This window comes from Melopsittacus undulatus, chromosome 8 (assembly GCF_012275295.1).
Source record: "Melopsittacus undulatus isolate bMelUnd1 chromosome 8, bMelUnd1.mat.Z, whole genome shotgun sequence".
In the NCBI taxonomy this organism is placed as follows: Eukaryota; Metazoa; Chordata; class Aves; order Psittaciformes; family Psittaculidae; genus Melopsittacus; species Melopsittacus undulatus.
This window is the reverse complement of record NC_047534.1, coordinates 23,870,087-23,889,661: the sequence shown is the minus strand read 5'-3', so window position 1 is coordinate 23,889,661 and position 19,575 is coordinate 23,870,087. Positions and strand designations below refer to the sequence as shown.

The 19,575-nt window shown below is 38.7% G+C and overlaps 2 protein-coding genes across 9 annotated transcripts in view; one reads left to right on the top strand and one right to left on the bottom strand.

Moving 5' to 3' along the window:
- The window catches only part of KIF18A (kinesin family member 18A), a 35,928-nt gene extending 33,395 nt beyond the window's left edge, over positions 1–2,533 (bottom strand). For both annotated transcript variants that reach the window (XM_031050464.2, XM_005150720.4), the window contains exons 1-3: positions 2,493–2,533; positions 1,204–1,595; positions 378–535 (exon numbers count right to left, since the gene is read on the bottom strand). In XM_031050464.2, the coding sequence (XP_030906324.1) occupies positions 378–535; positions 1,204–1,531 (486 nt within the window). In that variant the 5' untranslated portion in view covers positions 1,532–1,595; positions 2,493–2,533. The remainder of the gene's footprint in view (positions 1–377; positions 536–1,203; positions 1,596–2,492) is intronic.
- A 61-nt stretch (positions 2,534–2,594) lies between these two features.
- Positions 2,595–19,575, top strand: part of METTL15 (methyltransferase 15, mitochondrial 12S rRNA N4-cytidine) — a 94,771-nt gene continuing 77,790 nt past the window's right edge. For 2 of the 7 annotated variants that reach the window (XM_031050469.2, XM_031050468.2), the window contains exon 1: positions 4,967–5,068. Coding sequence is in view for 5 of the 7 variants with exons in the window: in XM_031050470.2 (XP_030906330.2) it covers positions 4,805–5,068 (264 nt within the window). In the remaining 2 variants the exon portion in view is untranslated. Of the gene's footprint in view, positions 2,619–2,710; positions 3,230–4,788; positions 5,069–19,575 lie in introns of those variants that run through there. The other 5 variants (XM_031050470.2, XM_031050465.2, XM_031050466.2 and 2 more) reach the window with 5 other exon arrangements.

Genomic DNA, 19,575 nt, shown 5'->3' with positions numbered 1-19,575 from the left:
AAGATACTAGATACTTTGTTGCATGATCTCACAGGTCTTATAGGATTTTACTGTTAAGTTATATTGTTAAATATAACCCTGAAAAGATTTTTCTTTTACACATAAACAGAAGTTCAGAGGGGTGTAACTGATCAGCAAAAAAAAGTCATTAGAATGTTCAGTGAAGACATCAAAAGAGATAGTCCTTTTTGGACAGCCTTCTGTAAACCAGCAACAGGTGCCCATGAATAACACTAAATTTGTGGAGCACAGTTTAGCTTCATACCTATCAGGGACACATTTTGTAAAGTCCTGGAAAGGGCTGAAGAAAGGCAAAACCAGCTTTTTTCCTTAAAATATGCTTTCTTAAAAGCAACATACCAAATACAAGAACTCACCTCCAAATACGAGACAGCAATATTACATATTTTATCTTCTTTTATTTCATCCATGGAATTATAAAGTGCCATCATAGTTAAATACATCACACCAGGATCTTCAGGGGAACCCAGCATCGTGTGAGTCTTTCCAGCTCCCGTTGCACCATATGCAAGCACTGAAGTTTCACAGAACAATACAACAAAGAGATGCACTCGATATCAGTAAGCTAATCAGGAACACAAACCAAATAGACATCCCCAGACCTCTGTTATTCTGCAGACCTGTCTGCATAAACTGATCAAGTTCCTTACTTAGGCTTTACCTTTTACAGCTATAATTAGAAAGCCATTAAAAAAAAGCTAAAAAAATTGCATTTACTTTTCAATTTTCAGTTCAAAATTTATTCACTGACAGTTTTCCCTGAAACTTTGCTTTCTCCCTGAATCCTAAGTCGTCAACTTATTGCAGGTAGGTTATTTCATTTTCCCACCACACTCCATTTCCCAATTAAAAGAACCAAGCTCTTAAAGAGAATTAAGAAACAAGGCAGTGACACAGCTGCTTCTGGTTGAGTGACTCTTTCCAGAGAGCTCCCTTCGTAGGCATGCCTATATCCAATAAAATTCTAAAGTGTATTACAGCCTTAACATGAAGTAATTTTCCAAATAGAGCTTCCACAGGCAAAAAAAGTCAGCCTCTCATATCCATAAATTAAAATAGAAATCTTTCTATTATTTACATCTCAGCCTCTCTTAAGGCCCCTGCAGCCATGGGACACAATGGTAGAAACTTGGAGGGATTGTGTAAAGTTTTTGAACTGCAAATGATAAACAGTAAAGTTACCTGTGCAGTTATATCCATTTAAGAAGCTGTCGATCACACTTTTGGTAGTATGCTCAAAAACTTCCAACTGGGTTGAAGTTTCAGCAAAAACAGCATCAAATACGAATTTCAGGTCTTTCTTTTGTCTTTTATTAATATCTCTATGAGTCATTTTCTTTCCATGAAAAAAGCTAACTTCTTCTTCCTTTGGATCAAAGACCAATATATGTTGGTCAACAACATGAACAACTTTGGTAAAGTTGCTCTCTCTTTCCTTTTGAGTCTCCGGACGGACACGGACCACCACTTTGACATGATTACAGACATCTTCTTCCTTAGTAGCAGACATGACATCCCCTTAGTCCCTCTTCTTTGCTTCCAGGACTCTTTCAGATCAAGCAGCTGAATCTTTCCTGCAATAAACAAGAACAACAAAATTCCCCCCCCCCCAAAAAAAAAAAAAAGAAAAAAACAAACACACACACACACAAAAAAAAAGCTTTAAAGACCTTACATTTCAAATATAATCTTTTGAATCGTTCATGTTTTTAAGTAGGACTAGCATCTCACGCTTGTGCTATATCTCTCCTTCCTTCTGTTAGCTAGCCCTGTGGAAAGCACTGTAACTGGCCTGAAAAGATGACCCAATTCAGCACCGCTTTAAGAAAATGAATTAGCATTTCAGGTTAGGATCGGAAAGGACAAGATCATCTAGTTCCAACTTCTCTGTCATGGGCAGGGACACCTCAAACTAAACCATGTCACTCAAGGCTTTGTCTAAATTCTTAAACTTATTTCAACAATCTGAACTCATAAAACATCTACTACCTATCTACTTTCTCTGGGCTATTGGTTTAATCGCGTTGGACGTGGGTTTAAAGGGACAGTTAAAGTGGGATTCAGGTTAACATAAATCACAAAGGGTGTAAAACCACTTTCCACATAGATCAAATTAGAGCTTCCTTTTAATAAGCTGTCATAACCGACAGTTGAAAGCTAGTCACTCCTAACACTATACAGCGGCTCTGTAATAGTCTTAGTAACGCTTTCGCAGCTTCAGAGCAAGCCGCGAAGCCCCGCGCCCCCCCAAAGAGTCACCTCACAAACACTGGGTTAACAGGAACACACCGAAAAGCAAAGCCGTAAACCGGACAGAAGGCCCAAAAACAGGCTATAGCACGACACAGCCCCACCAGAAACTCCCAACCCACTAGGCAAACAGCCCCCCCGGTCTGCGCCTCCAGACCAACCCCACATCTCAGCCAAAGGCAGAGTGGATGATCCCGACCCCCGTCAGGGGTACCGCTCACCTCAAGGCCCGCAGCGCAGCAACCGCCACTCGCGGCTCCCGCCGAATTCAAACACAGACGCCCCGCCCCCTCCGCCTCCTCATTGGCAGTCGCTCTCGTGACGGAAGCAGTGCGACGGCGTCGACGGTAAGCGCGCTGGTCGTTGTGGTGTTGGGGCCTGGTGGTGTGGGGTGCAGTCGTTCTCTGGGGAGGGCAGTTCTATAATGCTCCTCGTGGGTGTGTGGGCTTTGGGGCTCAGCGCTTTCCTGTAGGGGCTGCGGGTGGGTGCTGTTGGCAGTGGTTCTGCTGGCGTGAGTGCGAAGTGGAAGTTGCTCAGTTTCCCGCTTTCTTTGAACCTTAAGGGAGAGCTAGAGCTCTGTGAGGAGCGGAGAGGGCTGCGGCGAGGGGTGTGGAGGGGCGGCGGTCCGGCCCGCTGTGGAGGAGGTTTTCCCAGGCCTGGTAGGGCGGGCGGTTCTTCTGCCCTACGCGAGGTCCTTTTTGTGTCCTGGCTTCTTCCTGCAGTGTGGTGCCGGGGACCCGGCGTGCCCTGGCTGGGGTGCGGGCAGAGTGCCGCCTCCTTAGTCGTCTCTGAGGAAGAATCGCTGCAGAGTTCAGGTTTTGTCAGTCATGCTCCATGCAAGTTGTGCTTCAAACTCTGTCCGACTGCCCCTTAAGAAAGTAACTTAAAGTGCTACAAGAAAGTAACGCGGTTTTGCTCACTTGTAAGGAGAAAGGAAATCCCTCGGTTGTGCAGACAGGTTGGTTGAAAGCAGTGTGGCCCACGTGTTAACATCACTTACTAGGTGCTCCTACCAGCAAGGTAGGGCAGTGGGAGTTGGATGGTTGTTGCTGTTCACTCTGCTCATTTTTTCTGTGGAGGTTTTGCAGGTCCTTGCAGAACCTTGGACCTGGGTTATGTCTGTGAGAGGTTATATAGAGTGACATATGCTTTCAGATTTAAGGTGAAGGGTCAGTGTTTTCCTTACCTTAGTATTTTCTCCTGAATCTAAAAGCGGAGACTTAAATTGTTGTGAGATAACTTTCCATGTTCTTATTTACACAGGCAAAATAACATGTGAAGCCTCTGGTTTGGTAAATCAAAGCACATAATAACCATCTATTAGTTAATGTAAGATTGCTCTTTGGCTAGTAGTATAAATGTAAGGTGGCACTTCTTCAAATGCTTTTATGTCAAAGTTTGCAAGTTTGCTGTCTGGTGGGAGAGGGTATGCAGTGCAGTATTACAGAAGGTCTCAGCTCCATGAAGAAATCCAGAGGTCTTACAAATAAAGCCATGTTATCACCTATGTTAAACTTTGTTCTTTTATTTTTTTTAATGGAAATTAAATTATGCAGCCTTCTACTAGGTGGTTACTGGCTTGGTTCTGGGGTGGTTTAGACAGAGTGAAAAAAGTCTGCAGTCCTCCGTGTAGTACAAACTGTAGCTAAACACTTGAGTTTTCCCATGGTTTTGAGTATTATTTCAGTTAGTTTTACTCTGGAGCATTCTTAGCTCTGGCTGTGTTTAAAATATTGAGGTGTAATACAGGGATTGTAGTGGTAAGACAAGGGGTAACGGGTTCAAACTTAAACAAGGAAAGTTTAGGTTAAATATAAGGAAGAAGTTCTTTACGGTGGGGGCAGTGGGGATCTGGCACAGGTTGCCCAGAGAAGTGGTGAATGCTGCATCCCTGGCAGTGTTCAGTTCCAGGCTGGACAGAGCCTTGGGTGGCATGGTTTAATGTGAGGTGTCCCTGCTCATGGCAGGGAGGTTAGAACTAGATGATCTTGAGGTCCTTTCCAACGCAAACCATTCTATGATAACAAACCCCACATATTTACTGTATGTGTAACACTAAATTACAGTACAGTTTTAAATCTGGTTGTAGTATTTGATTTATTCATTCCTGTTGTAACTAGAAATACGGAGAACTTGGCAACCAGAGTACTACTACTCAGAGCAAATGTGTCATTTTGGCAAAATGGAGGGGTGCAACCTGAAAGTGAAGTTACTATTCTGGTTTGCTCAGATACTGTTAGTCATTTAATGTTAAAGTCTCTGGGACATTGATAGAAATCTCCCAGTGTAAACAAAAAGAAGGTGTTTCTTAGGAAAGGAAACCCGTTGTTTCTTGAATACGATTGATTGATAGAATAACATAGAAAAGTATGAAAAACATTAGACATTGTCATTTAGAGCTGCCCATTTAGGACTGTGTAATGCTTTACTTACAGCATTTCCACTTTGTTTTTTAAACAAACCTACTGTTTTAAGTATCTGTTTTGGAGTATATCCTGATATCTACTGTTTTTCTAGGTTGATCAACTCCAAAATGTTATCTCAGCGTCTGTACCAAGTTTACAAATCTTTGGTTTTGCACAGCTTACAGCTGACTTCAATAGATGTGGCTGTTTTGGCCAGGAGGATCCATTATTCAGCAAAAAAGCTGTCAGACTGTGAGTTAAAGGAACAAACCATCCAGAAATCTGAAACTGAAGAGTTGCCGCAAAGTATGAAAAACAATGATCATGGAAGATTGCACATACCAGTGATGCTGGAGGAGGTTGTTAATTGCTTATCCCCCCAGCCAGGCCAGGTGAGTTAAATAATTAATTAACATTTGTGATTCAGTAGCAGTCTAGCAGAAAAATTAGTGCAGGATAAGGATAACTTTTGGTTAGGGGAATGAAGAGGTGCTCTTCAAGAATCAGTTGGACATTTTAAAGGTTCTAAATTTTTTTGCAATTCAAATCAAGATTCTGTATTCATAATAATAGAAATCTGGTATCTGTATTCCTGAATCCCCAAATAAGCAGTATTTGTTAAAGCTGTAGTAAGTATTTGAATAATCTCTTGCTTTTGTGCTTGTCTTTCTGGATTGATCTTGTGTATTTCTAGGGTTGTGTTAATTACTAATAGTAGCAGGGAGTTCTCTTGTGTGGTGTCATTAGTTTGTGGCGTGCTCTTTTCTTTTGTATAAGAGGTAGTAACTATATAGGTTTTTAAAATCATCATAATCATCATCTTTGTTCAGAGCTAGTTACTTCCATGGTTTTACCTGGTTTGAGGCACTGCATTTCCTTAGCATCTGCTTATACTGCATAATATGGTGCACAGTAGAGGTACAGTAGTTAGAAAATGACTGTGTATGGTACCAGAAGCGGGTTAGCATCAGTAATGTGGGAGTACTACAAGTCATCTTATTTCACTATGCTATTGTCTGTAAATTCCTTTTGGTATCTGACTTAGCTCAGGTCTCCCTACACTGCAGTTTTGATATAGCTACATTCTACTGGTATAAGGTAAGTATACTGTTACACATTGCCTTTGCAAAAATGATACATAGTGAAACAGTTTTCATATAAGGTATCTTATTAATAAATAGTTTCACTATAAAGAGTGAAATGATCCATAAAGATGTAGAAAGTTCAAAGTATATGTCTATTTTTACCCAAAACCAGCATTGTCCAAAAGTGGCAAAGAGATATAGCAAGTTTGAAGTGCATTCAGGGAGCAAAAAATTGTGGTCAAATCTTGTGTGTTGCTTTGTGAGAACTTCCATTTGGAAGACAGTGTCACTGTGTTTTGAAAATGAAAGACAATCAGAATAGTGTAAATATTGTCATATAGACATTGCTCTAGTATGTGTCCTACTGCTGAAAATACCTGAACTAGTGAAATATCCTAGGACCTTTGTTCACAAATCTTACAACTGTGATGAAATTTTCACACATTAAATGAACATGCAAGTTGTGATGCTGTATTTGAAGGTATTTTTTCCAGTTATGTGAGTTTCTACTTAAATAGGAATTAAGAAGGTAACTCTTTTAATAAACTGTTGATATAAAAAACCGCTAACTTATTTGGCAACAGAATTTCCAAAAGAAACTCTTCATGATTGTAAACTGTGGAGAGTAACTGTTGTCCCTGAAGGCTTTTTGATAATTTAAATATTTAAGAATGTAAAATAGCTTACTGTTGGGGTAAGGTTTTTTCAGGTCTCTGTGTACATGATTTTACAGATTCCTGAGGTAGTGGTGAACCACTAATGATGCATACAAGACAGCACAAGTGTGTTACCTTGAACAGAAGCATTTATAATATTGCTAACCTGTTCAGCTTAACTGGAGCAAGCACTTCCATTTTTTTTTTTACAGCCAGAGTAAATTTTCTATTTGCAGCACTTTCTGAAGCTTCAAGTTTTGAAAATAAGTAGTCTGCAAAAGAGTGTGGTGTGTTAACTGAGTTTTGATAGAGTAAGCACCAGTGAAGTTTTGAACAAAAGTTAAAACTGTTTCTCACTGACAGCGGTGATACCAGTTTCTGTTAAAATGCCTATCAACAGGAACTGTCATATCGATTTACATTTTTGAGGTTGTAGTTACAACTTGGAAGTCTGTGAGCACTCTGTTTTGTGGGCAGGGAAGGTAATATTCTGATCGTGGATTTTGTTTCCTTTCTTCTACACACACCAAGGTTTCCTTTACTTGGTTTTATCATGGTTATATTTTTTGTTGTAAAAAAGCTGATTTGGGCCTCTCTTTTTTGTGTCCTAAGACAGAGAATTGCCAATATGAAGAAAATCAAGTTAGATTGACAATATTCTCCCTTTGGTTTTGGTCAGTCGATGGGGTTTTTATTTTACTTACAGAGGGCTCTAAGAAAATAAACCTTAGTTAAGAACAAGACACAGCTGAGATGAAGATGTTAGTGCCTTCCTAATGAGTATTCTCGTTGACTGTCTTTTCCTTTGTGGAATCTGTTTGTCAGAGATTTAAGCAATAGTATTTCCACTTATTTTTGAATCTTTTATTGCTTCAGAGCTTGTTTCTACAAAGTCCCTGTAAAAGTCCTGTCTTTGAAGCATGTGTACAAATTTTTTTTTACCAATGTGCCTCACTTCCCAATGGAAAGTCTGTTGCAATAAATCCACACACAAGTAATTTCCTCTTTAGGTTTACTGTATTGACTAAACAACACTTTAGTCTTATCAGTCCACTAGTGTTCTTTATGTGTACTTGACCAGTGTTTCTGCAGTTGTCAGGGCAGCTTGAGTTTTCTCTGTTCTTTTAAAGAACCAAGCATATTTTCAGAGTGCAGTCTTTGTGCAACCAGAAACATGTTTTCCCAGTTTTCACCCTGCTTTTCTTACTTTTTCCTTTGCAATAGTCACTTGTTTTTTAACTAGAGGTGTGGCTCTCTTCCACTTCATCTGACTGTAGTCATATGAAAAAGAACTTTGTTAATTGTGTATTCTAGTATGAATGAGAGAGGATGAAACTTTGTGGTTTTAATTATTCTCATGGGGGTCTAATAACAAAGGATCTTACAGGTTGCAGAGCTCTAGGAAACTATGTTGATGTGCTCAAGCACAAACATGACACTTCTGGATATAATATTTAGATTCCAACTAGAACAAGAAGAAAACTACCTGGGAGGTGTTCAAGGCCAGGTTGGACAGGGCGTTGGGTGACATGGCTTAATGGGAGTTATCCTTCCCCAAGGCAGGGGTGTTGGAACTAGATGATCTTAAAGTCCTTTGCAAGCCTAACTATTCTATGATTCTATGATAAATGTTATACCCAACTCAGATTGTATGGGGAAGCCTATAATCTGATGTATCTGTGGTTTTGCTTTAAATATAATCTAGAATAGACTAAAATGGAGATGCATTCAGCTGTTGGAATACTGTATGGTTTATGATAGTTCTGGAAGCATTTTTTAATACCTGTAAATTAAATGGTAGGTGCTGAAACTTGAGGTGAGAAAGAAAGAATGGAACCATTCCCTTTTCTCCAGTGTTATAGTGATTCCTCAGAAACAGAGCTAATATCAGGATATTTTTATCTCATTATGTCAACTTGTGTCTAAAAAAGTAAGGCAGTTAATTTTCCCCAGATTTTGGCTGGCATCATTGTGAGTTAGGTAGGACTTCTTGCAGAAGTATTGTCTTCGATTCTTTATGAAATTATTTTTACTACCCAGCTTTCATTGAGTGGGATATCCTCTTTGTCTTGGAAATAATCTTCTAGAAAGAGACATGTATTTCTTAAAATCATCAAGCTTTGCTACAAGCTTTCCAGTTTTCCAAGTACACATTTCATAGTTCTCAGGACAGCTACTATTTTCATGCATCCAAATGTCAAATGATTCTTTTTCAGCTGATGGAGACTATGAGCGTGGCCTTCCAAAATAACAAGAGGAAGCATAAGACATTGCTGACAGTCAAATACTGGTCTTTTGTTACTGAAATGCTGCTTGAGCTCTGCATTTTTTTTGAAGACAGTAGCCTTTCACATCCTGAAATTCTGTTGCCACTGTTGGATGTTGTTGATCTGAAGCATAATTGTCTCCTTCCTATTCCACAGAGCTAATTAGTCAAGATGTTAGGATGTTAGTAAGATGACACTCAGAGGAAGGTGAGGTAGACTGCTAGTGCATGAAGGCCAAGTCTGTTGTTTTGAAATTGTCGTGTTAGTTTCTTTGTACCAATGTCTATATGTGAGTATTCCTTTTCTTTTTTTGCTTTACACTGAGTGTAAGCTTGTAAGGACAAAAATAACCTTTCTCTGTGTAGCACCCCGCAGAGTGGACTTCTGTTTTGTGAGAAGGGTTTCCAAGTATCATGGTGTATAAATAGTTGCGTGGCTATGCTTGTGACCAGTGTACTTATTGTAGTACTTCCAAAGCCATCTGCAAATAATTTGTAATTGGAACAGTCCATTTACACTAAAGGCTATCAGAATTGAAGTTTTCTGCAGGGTGTCCAAGATAAACAGGAATTGAAAAAGGACCTGGAAAAATGAATTCTGAGTTCCCAAGTTGTACAAGGTATTTTGTAGGGTGCAACCGAAGTGCCAGGGTTGGCATGGAAAGTTGACTGCATCATGAGATAAATGCTGAAATACTTGTTTTGGAAAAACACAGCATTCCACGAACATAGTAATTGGTTTTATCATTTTAGCCTGTTTTCCACTGGACTTGTAAAATTCAAGTAGGTGGCATAAAGCAAATGGTTTATATATGGCACAGAATCTAGCTGGAGGTCTGTGACCAGTGGAGTCCCTCAGCGGTCGGTGCTGGGAGCAGTGCTGTTTTTTATTTTCGTCAACGACCAGGATGAGGGAACTGAGTGTACCCTCAGCAAGTTCACTGATGACACTAAATTAGGAGGAGTGGCTGACACACCAGAAGGTTGTGCTCCCATTCAGCGAGACCTGGACAGGCTGGAGAGTTGGATGAGGATAAACTTGATGAAATTCAACAAGGGCAAGTGTAGAGTCTTGCATCTGGGGAAGAACAACCCCATGTACCAGTACAGGCTGGGGGTTGACCTGCTGGAAAGGAGTGAAGGGGAAAGGGACCTGGGGGTCCTGGTGGATAGGAGGATGACCATGAGCCAGCAATGTGCCCCTGTGGCCAAGAAGGCAAATGGCATCCTAGGGTGCATTAGAAAGGGTGTGGTTAGTAGGGCAAGAGAGGTTCTCCTCCCCCTCTACTCTGCCTTGGTGAGGCCGCGTCTGGAATATTGTGTCCAGTCCTGGGCCCCTCAGTTCAAGAAGGACAGGGAATTGTTTGAAAGTCCAGCGCAGAGCCACAAAGATGATGAAGGGAGTGGAACACCTCCCTTATGAGGAGAGGCTGAGGGAGCTGGGTCTCTTTAGCTTAGAGAAGAGGAGGCTGAGGGGTGACCTCATCAGCGTTTACAAATATGTAAAGGGTGGGTGTCAGGATGATGGAGCTAGGCTTTTTTCAGTGATATCCAGTGATAGGACAAGGGGCAATGGGTGTAAACTGGAGCATAGGAGGTTCCACATTAACATCAGGAAGAACTTCTTTACTGTAAGAGTGACAGAGCACTGGAACAGGTTTCCCAGGGGGTTTGTGGAGTCTCCTGCGTTGGAAATACTGAAGGCCCGCCTGGACAAGTTCCTGTGTGATGTACTCTAGGTTACCCTGCTCTTGCATGGTGGTTGGACTGGATGATCTTTTGAGGTCCCTTCCAACCCTTGGGATTCTGTGATTCTGTGTAGTGTTCTTTGCTGTAGCGTTAATTCTGTGTTTGTTTTTTTCTTGTGGGAAGCATGCTGAAAATGTCTTTCCCTATGCAGATTGTATGGTCAGTTTTTCTGTGGCAGCAGCAAAGTGATTTATGTGGTGATTGATAAAGATAAGCTGTTGTAAAAGCAGAAGAAAGAATATACTGGAATGTGCAAGAGGCAGTAAATTAATACAGAGAAATTCTGAAGATAATCTGGGATTTACAGAGCACACTTTTATTCATGATACTTTAGTGTTTCTGGGAGCTACTGAGAGTTATTTCAGCTGATGATGTAGTTCCTGTGTAGCCTTTCAGTCACTCTTCTTTTGCCTGTTTTCTGGTTGCATATATTGTGAATTTGGGAAAGGGATGAGCCAAGTGAATTTGGGAGAAGGATGATCACAGCTTTGTAGGGAGATCTGTAATGAAGTGTGCGTAGCATGCATATGTATGCAAAGTGTATTCAGTTCCTGCAGTGTGTAATAGGAAACTTGTTAAGTTGAATCTCGTGATAGGGAGCATTGTTTAAACTATTTGGCTAAAATCAGATTTCAAAAGGGATTTTTGGCTGTGAAGTTAGCATTCGAAGGCAGTGCATGAAAATGGAAAACATTTTCAAAAAGGTTTTGATTAATATGCACAACATAGTCCCTCAGATATCTGTTATGTAAAGTAATAATTTAAAGTTGTGAACTGAAGTAATATTACCTGGTTTTATGATTGTAGTGTCTTCATGGGGATTCGGAAAACCAGATCCCTTTTGTGTGAATTCCTTGACGTATAATTGATGGCTCTTTGCTGTGATGTTTCATCAAAAGCAGCAATGGAGGAGGAGTATTATTTGACAGTGTAATGCCAGCAAATGTCATACAAGTTTTACAATATCTGCATCTGTGTGAGTTCCATCACAAGATAGAGAAGGAGACAGGAAAAAAAAACAAGACAGGAGATTGTTTTCATGAATGTCAGTTCAGGGGATGGAGAAAGTTGTAGAATCACAGAATGGTTTGGTTTGAAAGGGATCTTAAAACTCATTTAGTTTAAACCCCCTTGCTATGGGCCAGGACACCTTCCACTACCTTAGGCTTCTCAAGCCCAGTAATGCTGTTTGTCAGAAGTCTCTTGCTTTGCTGTCTTCTGTAGAGGGTTCCCCAAAAATACAGGGATTGCAAATTCTTTAATAATAGATGAAGTGAAACATACGCTGTATATTTGAAAGTACTGCACAACTGTTTTCTGTTTTGAACGTGGTACTGCTGTGTGATTAGATTGTAGTATCAGGGAATGAAAACTGTGACATATTGATCTAAATGGTGGTAAGATACGAATATGGTGAAGAAGTCCATTCCAGTTTTACTTTAATACTTTCAAGATTTTGTTCTTTAGAGAGAAAGTAACTAAAAAATTTGTGCAAGTAGGAAGAATAAGTTGATAGCTACAGCTGCACAGGGAAGAATCTTTTAGGTTGTAATTCTTGGACATGTGCCCAACCACCTCTTCTTCCCACCTGCAGCATGGCTTTCAGCAGGCATAGCTAAAGGTTACCATCAGCAACAACAACAAGACGGCTCTTACCAAGTTTGTTCTGCATCTTTCTTGATTGCAGTAAAGGGAGGGAAGCCTGCAGCTGCTCTCCAAAGAGATCAGCAAGGGACTTGGTCTGCTTACTGAGAGCAGCTTCGCAGATGCGCCAGATTTCATTTTATTGTAATACTGGGTTAGCTCGCCGTTACCACTCTATCGCATAACAAATGATAGTGCTTCAGGAGACTGTTTAAGATGCTGTGTTATAATAAAGCAAGATTCAGTGCTTTTGGGTGACTCAGCTTGTAATGACGCTGTATATGCTCTTCTTTTCTGTTGTGACAGCATTAGTCTTTGCACCTCTTGGGGAAAACTAATAAAATTCACCAGAAAGTAATCTAAGCCCTTTAAATTTTAACTTGAGTGAGCCTGTGATTGCAGAAAGGGTGATAATTAATATATGTAGCTACTCATTTCCTCCCCATCTAGTACTGTGTGTCTTATTTAGTCAGCCTTTTGGCTAAGCTTTCTTATTAAATATTGGAATTCAAGTTTGCAAACAGGAATACAGACTTTTCCTACCACACAAAATATTACTGGGAGTTTAAGATCACAATTGGAATATGGGAAATGTCTGCAGGGTTTTTTCTTACTTTCTTGTCTTTCAGTTTAAGATAATCATGTAGTGAGTAGCTTTGCACAGGTTTGTTCTGCATATAGATAATTAAAAGGTTAAACTACCAAATTTGACATTTAAAATCAACAGGTATCTAAAATCATGCAAATGTGTGGTCTGATTTTATTTTAATATTTTTTACTTTTTCCCAGAGTTTCTGAGCACATCTTCATTCCAGTGGTGTGTGTTGATACTCAGCAGCTTGGAAAAATAATGTTGTAATAATAGTTTCAGTTTTAAACACTGAAATGAGCTAATATTGTTCCAGGCTCTCACTTTCTATAAAGTTGTTTTATCTAATGTCAAATTGCTGTAGACACCTGGCAGCGAAGACTTATCAAAAACATGTATATGGCTTTTTTGGGGGTTGGCTAACCATAAATATTAAAGATTGGATTATATGTTCAGTTGAGCGTTTGTAAAATCTTTATTGCATCTTAAGTATTTCCTCAGTTATAACTGAGGAACAAAGTTTCTTCTGAGGTAGTTGAGGAAATCGGCTTTGTCTTGCTAAATCTGGTGATTAGCTGAAGTCATTCAGACATTGAAATTTTAATTTCCTATGAAGATCTTACTAATGGCATGCTTGAGTCACAATGTCATTAAATCGAATTCTAGACAACATTACTCGTAGGGAAATGAGTAAAGTAAATAATGCATACTAAAGTGAGATCTGCCAGAGCTGTCTAAAGGCAAGTGACAAAGGCAGGTGGTGGTTTTTGTTTGCTTCTCTTACTTCTGATCTGAGAGGAAAGGGAGAGAGGGCTCATGTGTTCCATTGCTTTGAAGTAATTTACTCTTGGTCATATTTGTGAACGTTTCACTCGCCTGAAAAGCAGTGTTTGGCTGACAGGTTTTACACTATGCAAGGAATGCCACTTGGGTGTACACTAGATGGTCTGGGACACAGCTTGCTTCGCTTCTGGATGTGCGAGTTATGATGTGGTTTACTGGCAAATGGACTTTTTGGACTTACAATGGACCTACGCTTGATGACTGAGAAAACTGTCATGTATTTTAAGATAAATTGCTCACGGTTACAGGTGGAGTAAGCATTAAGGTATGCAGTATTAGAGAATAAGTGAAGGTGGAAAAACAATAACAGAGAAGAGGTAAAATGCTTTTTTTCCATGTTTTTATAGAAAGAAATATTCAGAACTGAAGAGGGGGTATCTTGCCTATTTCATCTTTAGCTGTAATCAGAAAATAGAACCCTTGTGAAGAAATACTTTTGAAATCAATTTTGAGGCTGTTGAGTGATTAGGATTGATGGGTGCTTCAAAATATATTCATAACCTCATTTCCCCTCTGTGTGAAATGATGTAGAGGTGGTTGATAGCAAATGCAAGTTACTGAAATGTTTGAATGTGCAGACCTAGTCAGTGATATTACAGATGTTTCAGCTGAATCCTAGTATAATTTAATAGCTTCCTCTGTTAGGGTGCTGATGACATGGATGAGAAAAATGGTTAATAATGGTTGTATTATGTTGAATTGCTGAGTAGACCAGTACTGGAAAGTAATTTTATATTGTACTAAATGCATTATGTGAGAAGGTTTTTCCCAAATGCCAAATGTTTATCTAGATGTCTTTGTAACGTAGATTGTTAGACTTGCAGTGTAAATAACTTTATCGTCATTTCATATTCTCTGAAAGGGGCTTTTGGAAAAAAATTACAATACAGTTGTGTTCCACTTATCAGTCCTTGTTTTCTTAAATTATAATCTTTTATATAGATGAAAGACATACTCTATAGAGCTGGTAGGAAGTATTTTTTGGTTGCAACTAAAATCCTTTTTTGCTGTGTCCTTTATATGCTGCATTCTGTTTTCTGGTAGATAGCAGAAAAAATGGTTTGTATGGTGTAGTATATCGCAGTTGGCAAAAATAGAGAAGTGTTAAGATTTTTATTGTTTTTTGGCCATCTTTATTTTCTGGCAGGTGATGACATAAGGCGTAAGACCTTTTAATTCTGCATGGTATTTTCACTGTCAAGTTCAGCTCTTGTATGCTTGATAAAGGTTTGGATGGGAATTGTGACTAATATAATATATAATCTGTACCATGTACCTGCTCATGCATTTCATAGCAGTATCACCACCATCACCTTTTTGGTGGTGATTACAGATAGGTAGGTTTTGGAAATGCGTAGGGGCTTCAGAGTATCTAGGTGTCTGTGTATGGTCTGTGATTCTCCAGATTTGTAATAATATTTTTCCTTCTGTAAGGTAATAGTTTCAAAACAGTTACTAAAAACTAAAAAAAATTCCTAGTTTAAAAACGGATATGTCTGACGTGCCTTGTGAAACAACATCTTTGCAAAATATTTTAAATTATCATAAAAGGGAGGAAAGGTTGTTCATATGCTAAAGGCTAAATAATGCTTCTTGCTAAATTGCAATGGTATAAATATGTCCTGATAAAAATGAAAGAATATCTTGGATCATCTTTGTTGGTTTGAGGATAATTTTTGTTATTTGCATGTGAATAAAAGCAAAATGTATGTTTTAGTATTATTTTTTCATCTATGACCATGTACAGTCATAATTTATTTAGATAAATACTAAAACCCTTCCAGCATTTCTCTAAAAGTAGATTTCTCTACTAACAAATCTTTGTTGCAATCTCATGAGTAACCAACTTTTATAGCCTATTTCACTGTGCAAAAATGTTTAACAATCCATTTTATTTAAAATAATTTCAAAACCCCTGCCTTTTGGCAGGCATACACAATAAATCTGCCTTCTTAATGCCTGTATATTTAACAGGGATCAAAGACAAATTCTTAGGTAAGTGTGAAAATAGAGATACCTCTTCTCTACATGGTACATGGTTGATCTACACGTGCATTAGATAGGGCATAGTGGTAGCTGTGATAAATGGATTTGGCATAAAGTGCAAAGGATGCACTTACCGTTGTAAGGCACATTTTGAGTCAACTAAGGAAGCAGTGCTTAGAACTGAGAAATATAATTAAAACTTATAGAAACATGCTTTGGAAATAAGCTAGAGTAGGTAGACTTTGCTTTTCAAGATTAGTCCTTGTTAAATGGCTTTGAGAAGCTGAGCATCTTTCAGCTTAATGAGGTATATGCCCTTACTTGTAGCAGGGCAGTAGGTGCACCCTATGACAGAGCAAAAGAGGAGAAAGATTCACAGAAACTTTGTTTTCTCATGGATAATTATGTGCTAGTGTTTTGGTGATTGAAATGCTGATGTCATGGAGGAACCAATGACTCAGATTGATAAATCCTTTGATCAAGGACTTGAATTTATGAGGTATAAAAATGACAAAATGACTTTGGGAAATTGTATCCTGTTGAAAAGCTATTTTTGGTAGAATGTAAAGCATTTCTGTAGTAGTAACCTTTTACTTAGCCACAACTAGCACTTAATTACTTGTGTGTTTTTTTTCCTACAATATTGTAGTACTTTTGTCTTTAGAAAGCTTTCTAGTATACACACATTGTATAACTCTGATACGAATCCTATGAATTACATCATTTGGGACAATATCCAAGATATGATTCATTGTTATGTTTTAAGGAGTTATATAATATTTTGCAGCCTTATCTCGATTATTTTATTATGATGATACAATCTGGTTGGTTTTCCTTTGTGAAGAATGTTGCAGACACTGTTGCGTAATAAGGTTTGCTGTACTTCTTAAATTCTTGGCGAGGCATTAAAAAGCTTACCTTCATTTTTGTAAATAATCTGGTATATGATTTTTTGCAGATGATCTGAGCATGGCTTAGAATTTTGATCTGGTACAGTAAAAACATGAAGAAGCACCCAGACAGTAGATTTTTTTATAACAAATACATGTAACAGCTCTCCTGGTGTATGGAATGTAAAGTAGTACTTGAGGAACATTTTTTTTTTCTTTTTGCTGTTCAACTCCAGACTGTATTTACACAACTACCACTCTAAACATCACAGTGGTCTGTATTTTATATTCAGTCTTAAATCTGCCACAAGAAATTTGACTGGAGTATTGTGTAATAAAACTATCGTGAAAGACTAAATTAAACACACGAAACAGGCATCTTGGCTCGACAGGCGTCATTTATATCCTCTATTTTCCAGTTTGTATTTGTTGTATTTGTTGTATTTGTAGGGGTTTAATAATGCAGTAGAAGACAGCTGAATGATTTAATTGTCACTTACATTACTGGCACCGAAAGGTTTCCCAGATTGAATCAATTGTTTCTGTATTTTGTGAGCTTCCTTGGAAAATGCGTTTAGATAATATTTAAAAAAATACTTTTTACAGCATGATTACATTTAAAAGGTTTTTTTTTTAAATACATTAAAAAACCCCAACCACTTTGCTTTTAACACAATATAGAGTTCATCTGCATTAGCATTTCTGTTCTTGAGTAAAGAATCTGCTTTTGAGAAAATGTATTGATTATCCCTGCTTGAAGCAGATGGTTCAGATTGCAGTGCATAAACTGGATTTCTTCAGACTGAGCCAGGAGATGGATTCTGAGAATGCACCTTCTGCTCTGTTGATAAATATTCACCCTGAAGAACCAGAGTAGACATGGAGTGAATTAAATCCCACTGGCAATACATATAGGGTCTCTCTTTTGGAGAACTTAGAGGTATACCAAAATAATGCTTTAGGTGCCCAAGTGGAAATGCCTCTTTTCCTAAGAGGTTAATATTTTGAGTTAAATATTTCATTGAAAGCACACGCTGGAGTGACATCCACTCACAGCTGTTGAGGTCACAGTGAAGCAGATCTGAGTTCCTGAGCTTTGTAGCCAGAAAAATGAGAATCAGTAATGTGACCTACCTGCTTGGTTTAGTGAGCTCCTGAGAGTCACACAAGAGCCGTGTGGTGGAGGCTCCCAGTGTTCATCTATCAGCTGAATGCATTTTTTAATCACTATGTTGTATATTGCAATTTGTGATGTTGCTTCTCTTTTCAAAAGAAAATTTGGATTTTAAGTTGTTGATTCATTCCTGCAAGGTTTGCTCAAAGGGCCAGGCTGAAGAGCTAAGCCAGGGAAATGTCTTGCTGCAACTGAAGAGGGCAAGTCCAGTTTACCTGTGCCCCAAGCTCTATGTTACCTGTGCCCTGTGCTCCTGTCCCTCCCTGACTATTCTGCAGATCTGCTAAACATGCTAATATGGGAGAAAACAATACAGCTTTTTCCTTCTGAGTTTTCTCTGCCATGCTGCGAAGTTAAATTGTAAGCTTAGTGTGTGATCTCCCTGTCCATCTAGTTCCAACACCACTGCCATGATCATAAGGTCCTTTCCACCCCTAACCATTCTATGATTCTGTGATTCTAAGAACCGAGTAAGCTCCAGTGCTTGGAGAAATTAACTAGAAGAAGGAAGACTTGCATGTGAGAATATACTTCAGAATTGCTCCCTTTTTGTTCATATCCTCCCCCCAGTACTTGTGGAACTATAGCTTTAGTTCAGTGGCAGGTTGTTGTTCTCCGACTTTGCTGTGAGAAGGAGATGAAATATACCTGTTCCCAGTGGAGTTACAGCTTTTTCAATAGGTGAAAATTAATGTTAAATGCCATGATTTGTAGATCTTATTGTAGGTTCTGGGGAAGACATGCTTTAATTTAAGAATCTCTCTTAATGGCAACGTTCATGCTCATTTTAACTCTCAGGACCATTACCTCTTCCACTCTTCACTCTAAGCCAAAAATATTTCGTGTTTGTCTGTTGCTGTCTTGCCATAAGGCTCAAGATATCTCGGATGCACTGCCCATGCTGTTATTTGGATGTACATTTTTCCTTCCTCCCTTGCTCTGTTGATGGTGCAGACATGGAGTGAGCTTACACAAGAACTGTTAGTTTACTTGTAATTGTCTTCAGATCAGTAAGGAAGCTGATCAAAGCTGTGACAACAGGGCTTGTGTGCATCTAGAGCTGAAGATGGTAGTGAGCAGCCAGTTGTTTGGAGAAACAGTGAGGAGTTTTTCACCCAGGAATATGCTCCATTATTTCTCTTTCAGAACTCGAAAATGCCATTAATGCTTAGCATGATGATGATTGTAAAATCTAAGCAAACATGTTTTTTAACGTGAACAGGAAAATGGCTGAAGGCTTTTTGTCTCTCTTTCCAATCCTTCCCCAATCAGCTGAAGACCTGACTTCTGGCATAAAGAAATTTCAGCTGTCAGTTGTTAAAATTGCTCAGAACTTTCAAGTGGCAGAAGACAGGATCTTTCAATGAAAAATTATAGATATGTTATTAATAACAATTAATGCTACTTGAGCAGCTTATAAAAAAGTAGACTTAAAATTTGCTGCTTCAGCTTCAAATTATACAAAGCATTATTCGTATTTTGATTTTTTGAGATGTTTACCTGAAATGGAGTTAAAACAGTGCTCCTGAAATTCTGTCCTTCATAAAGCTGTTTGAGCAGTTGTGTCAGTATGTACTTTTGGTCATCTAAATTTAAAACAAGATTTTTGCTAAGAAGGTCAATGAAGTTACTTTCCTTTTTGATCTTGCATCCTTGTGGGTGCCTGGCTAGTTCTTCTGTAGGAAAAGTTTGACTGGATGAGTCAGTGCACTGAGTCATACGCAGCATGAAGCCTGTAGTGCTCTAGACTAACTAATTGGTAACAGTCTCAAATTTAATTAAAGCACAGTTGTCAGCTCAGTGTTACTGATTGACATCCCACTGAAGTATTTTTGTTTTAGCAACTTGCATTAATTGTTCGTTGCTGTTTAAGATCTTGTTTCTGTTGAGTAGACCTGCCATTGCCATTATCTTTTACTATTCTCTTTGTGATATTTTTTTATAGTACTTTGAATCTTTTTTTTTTACCATGTTAGGTTACATGTTCGGTAATTATGCTCTTTACCATGCCTGTGGA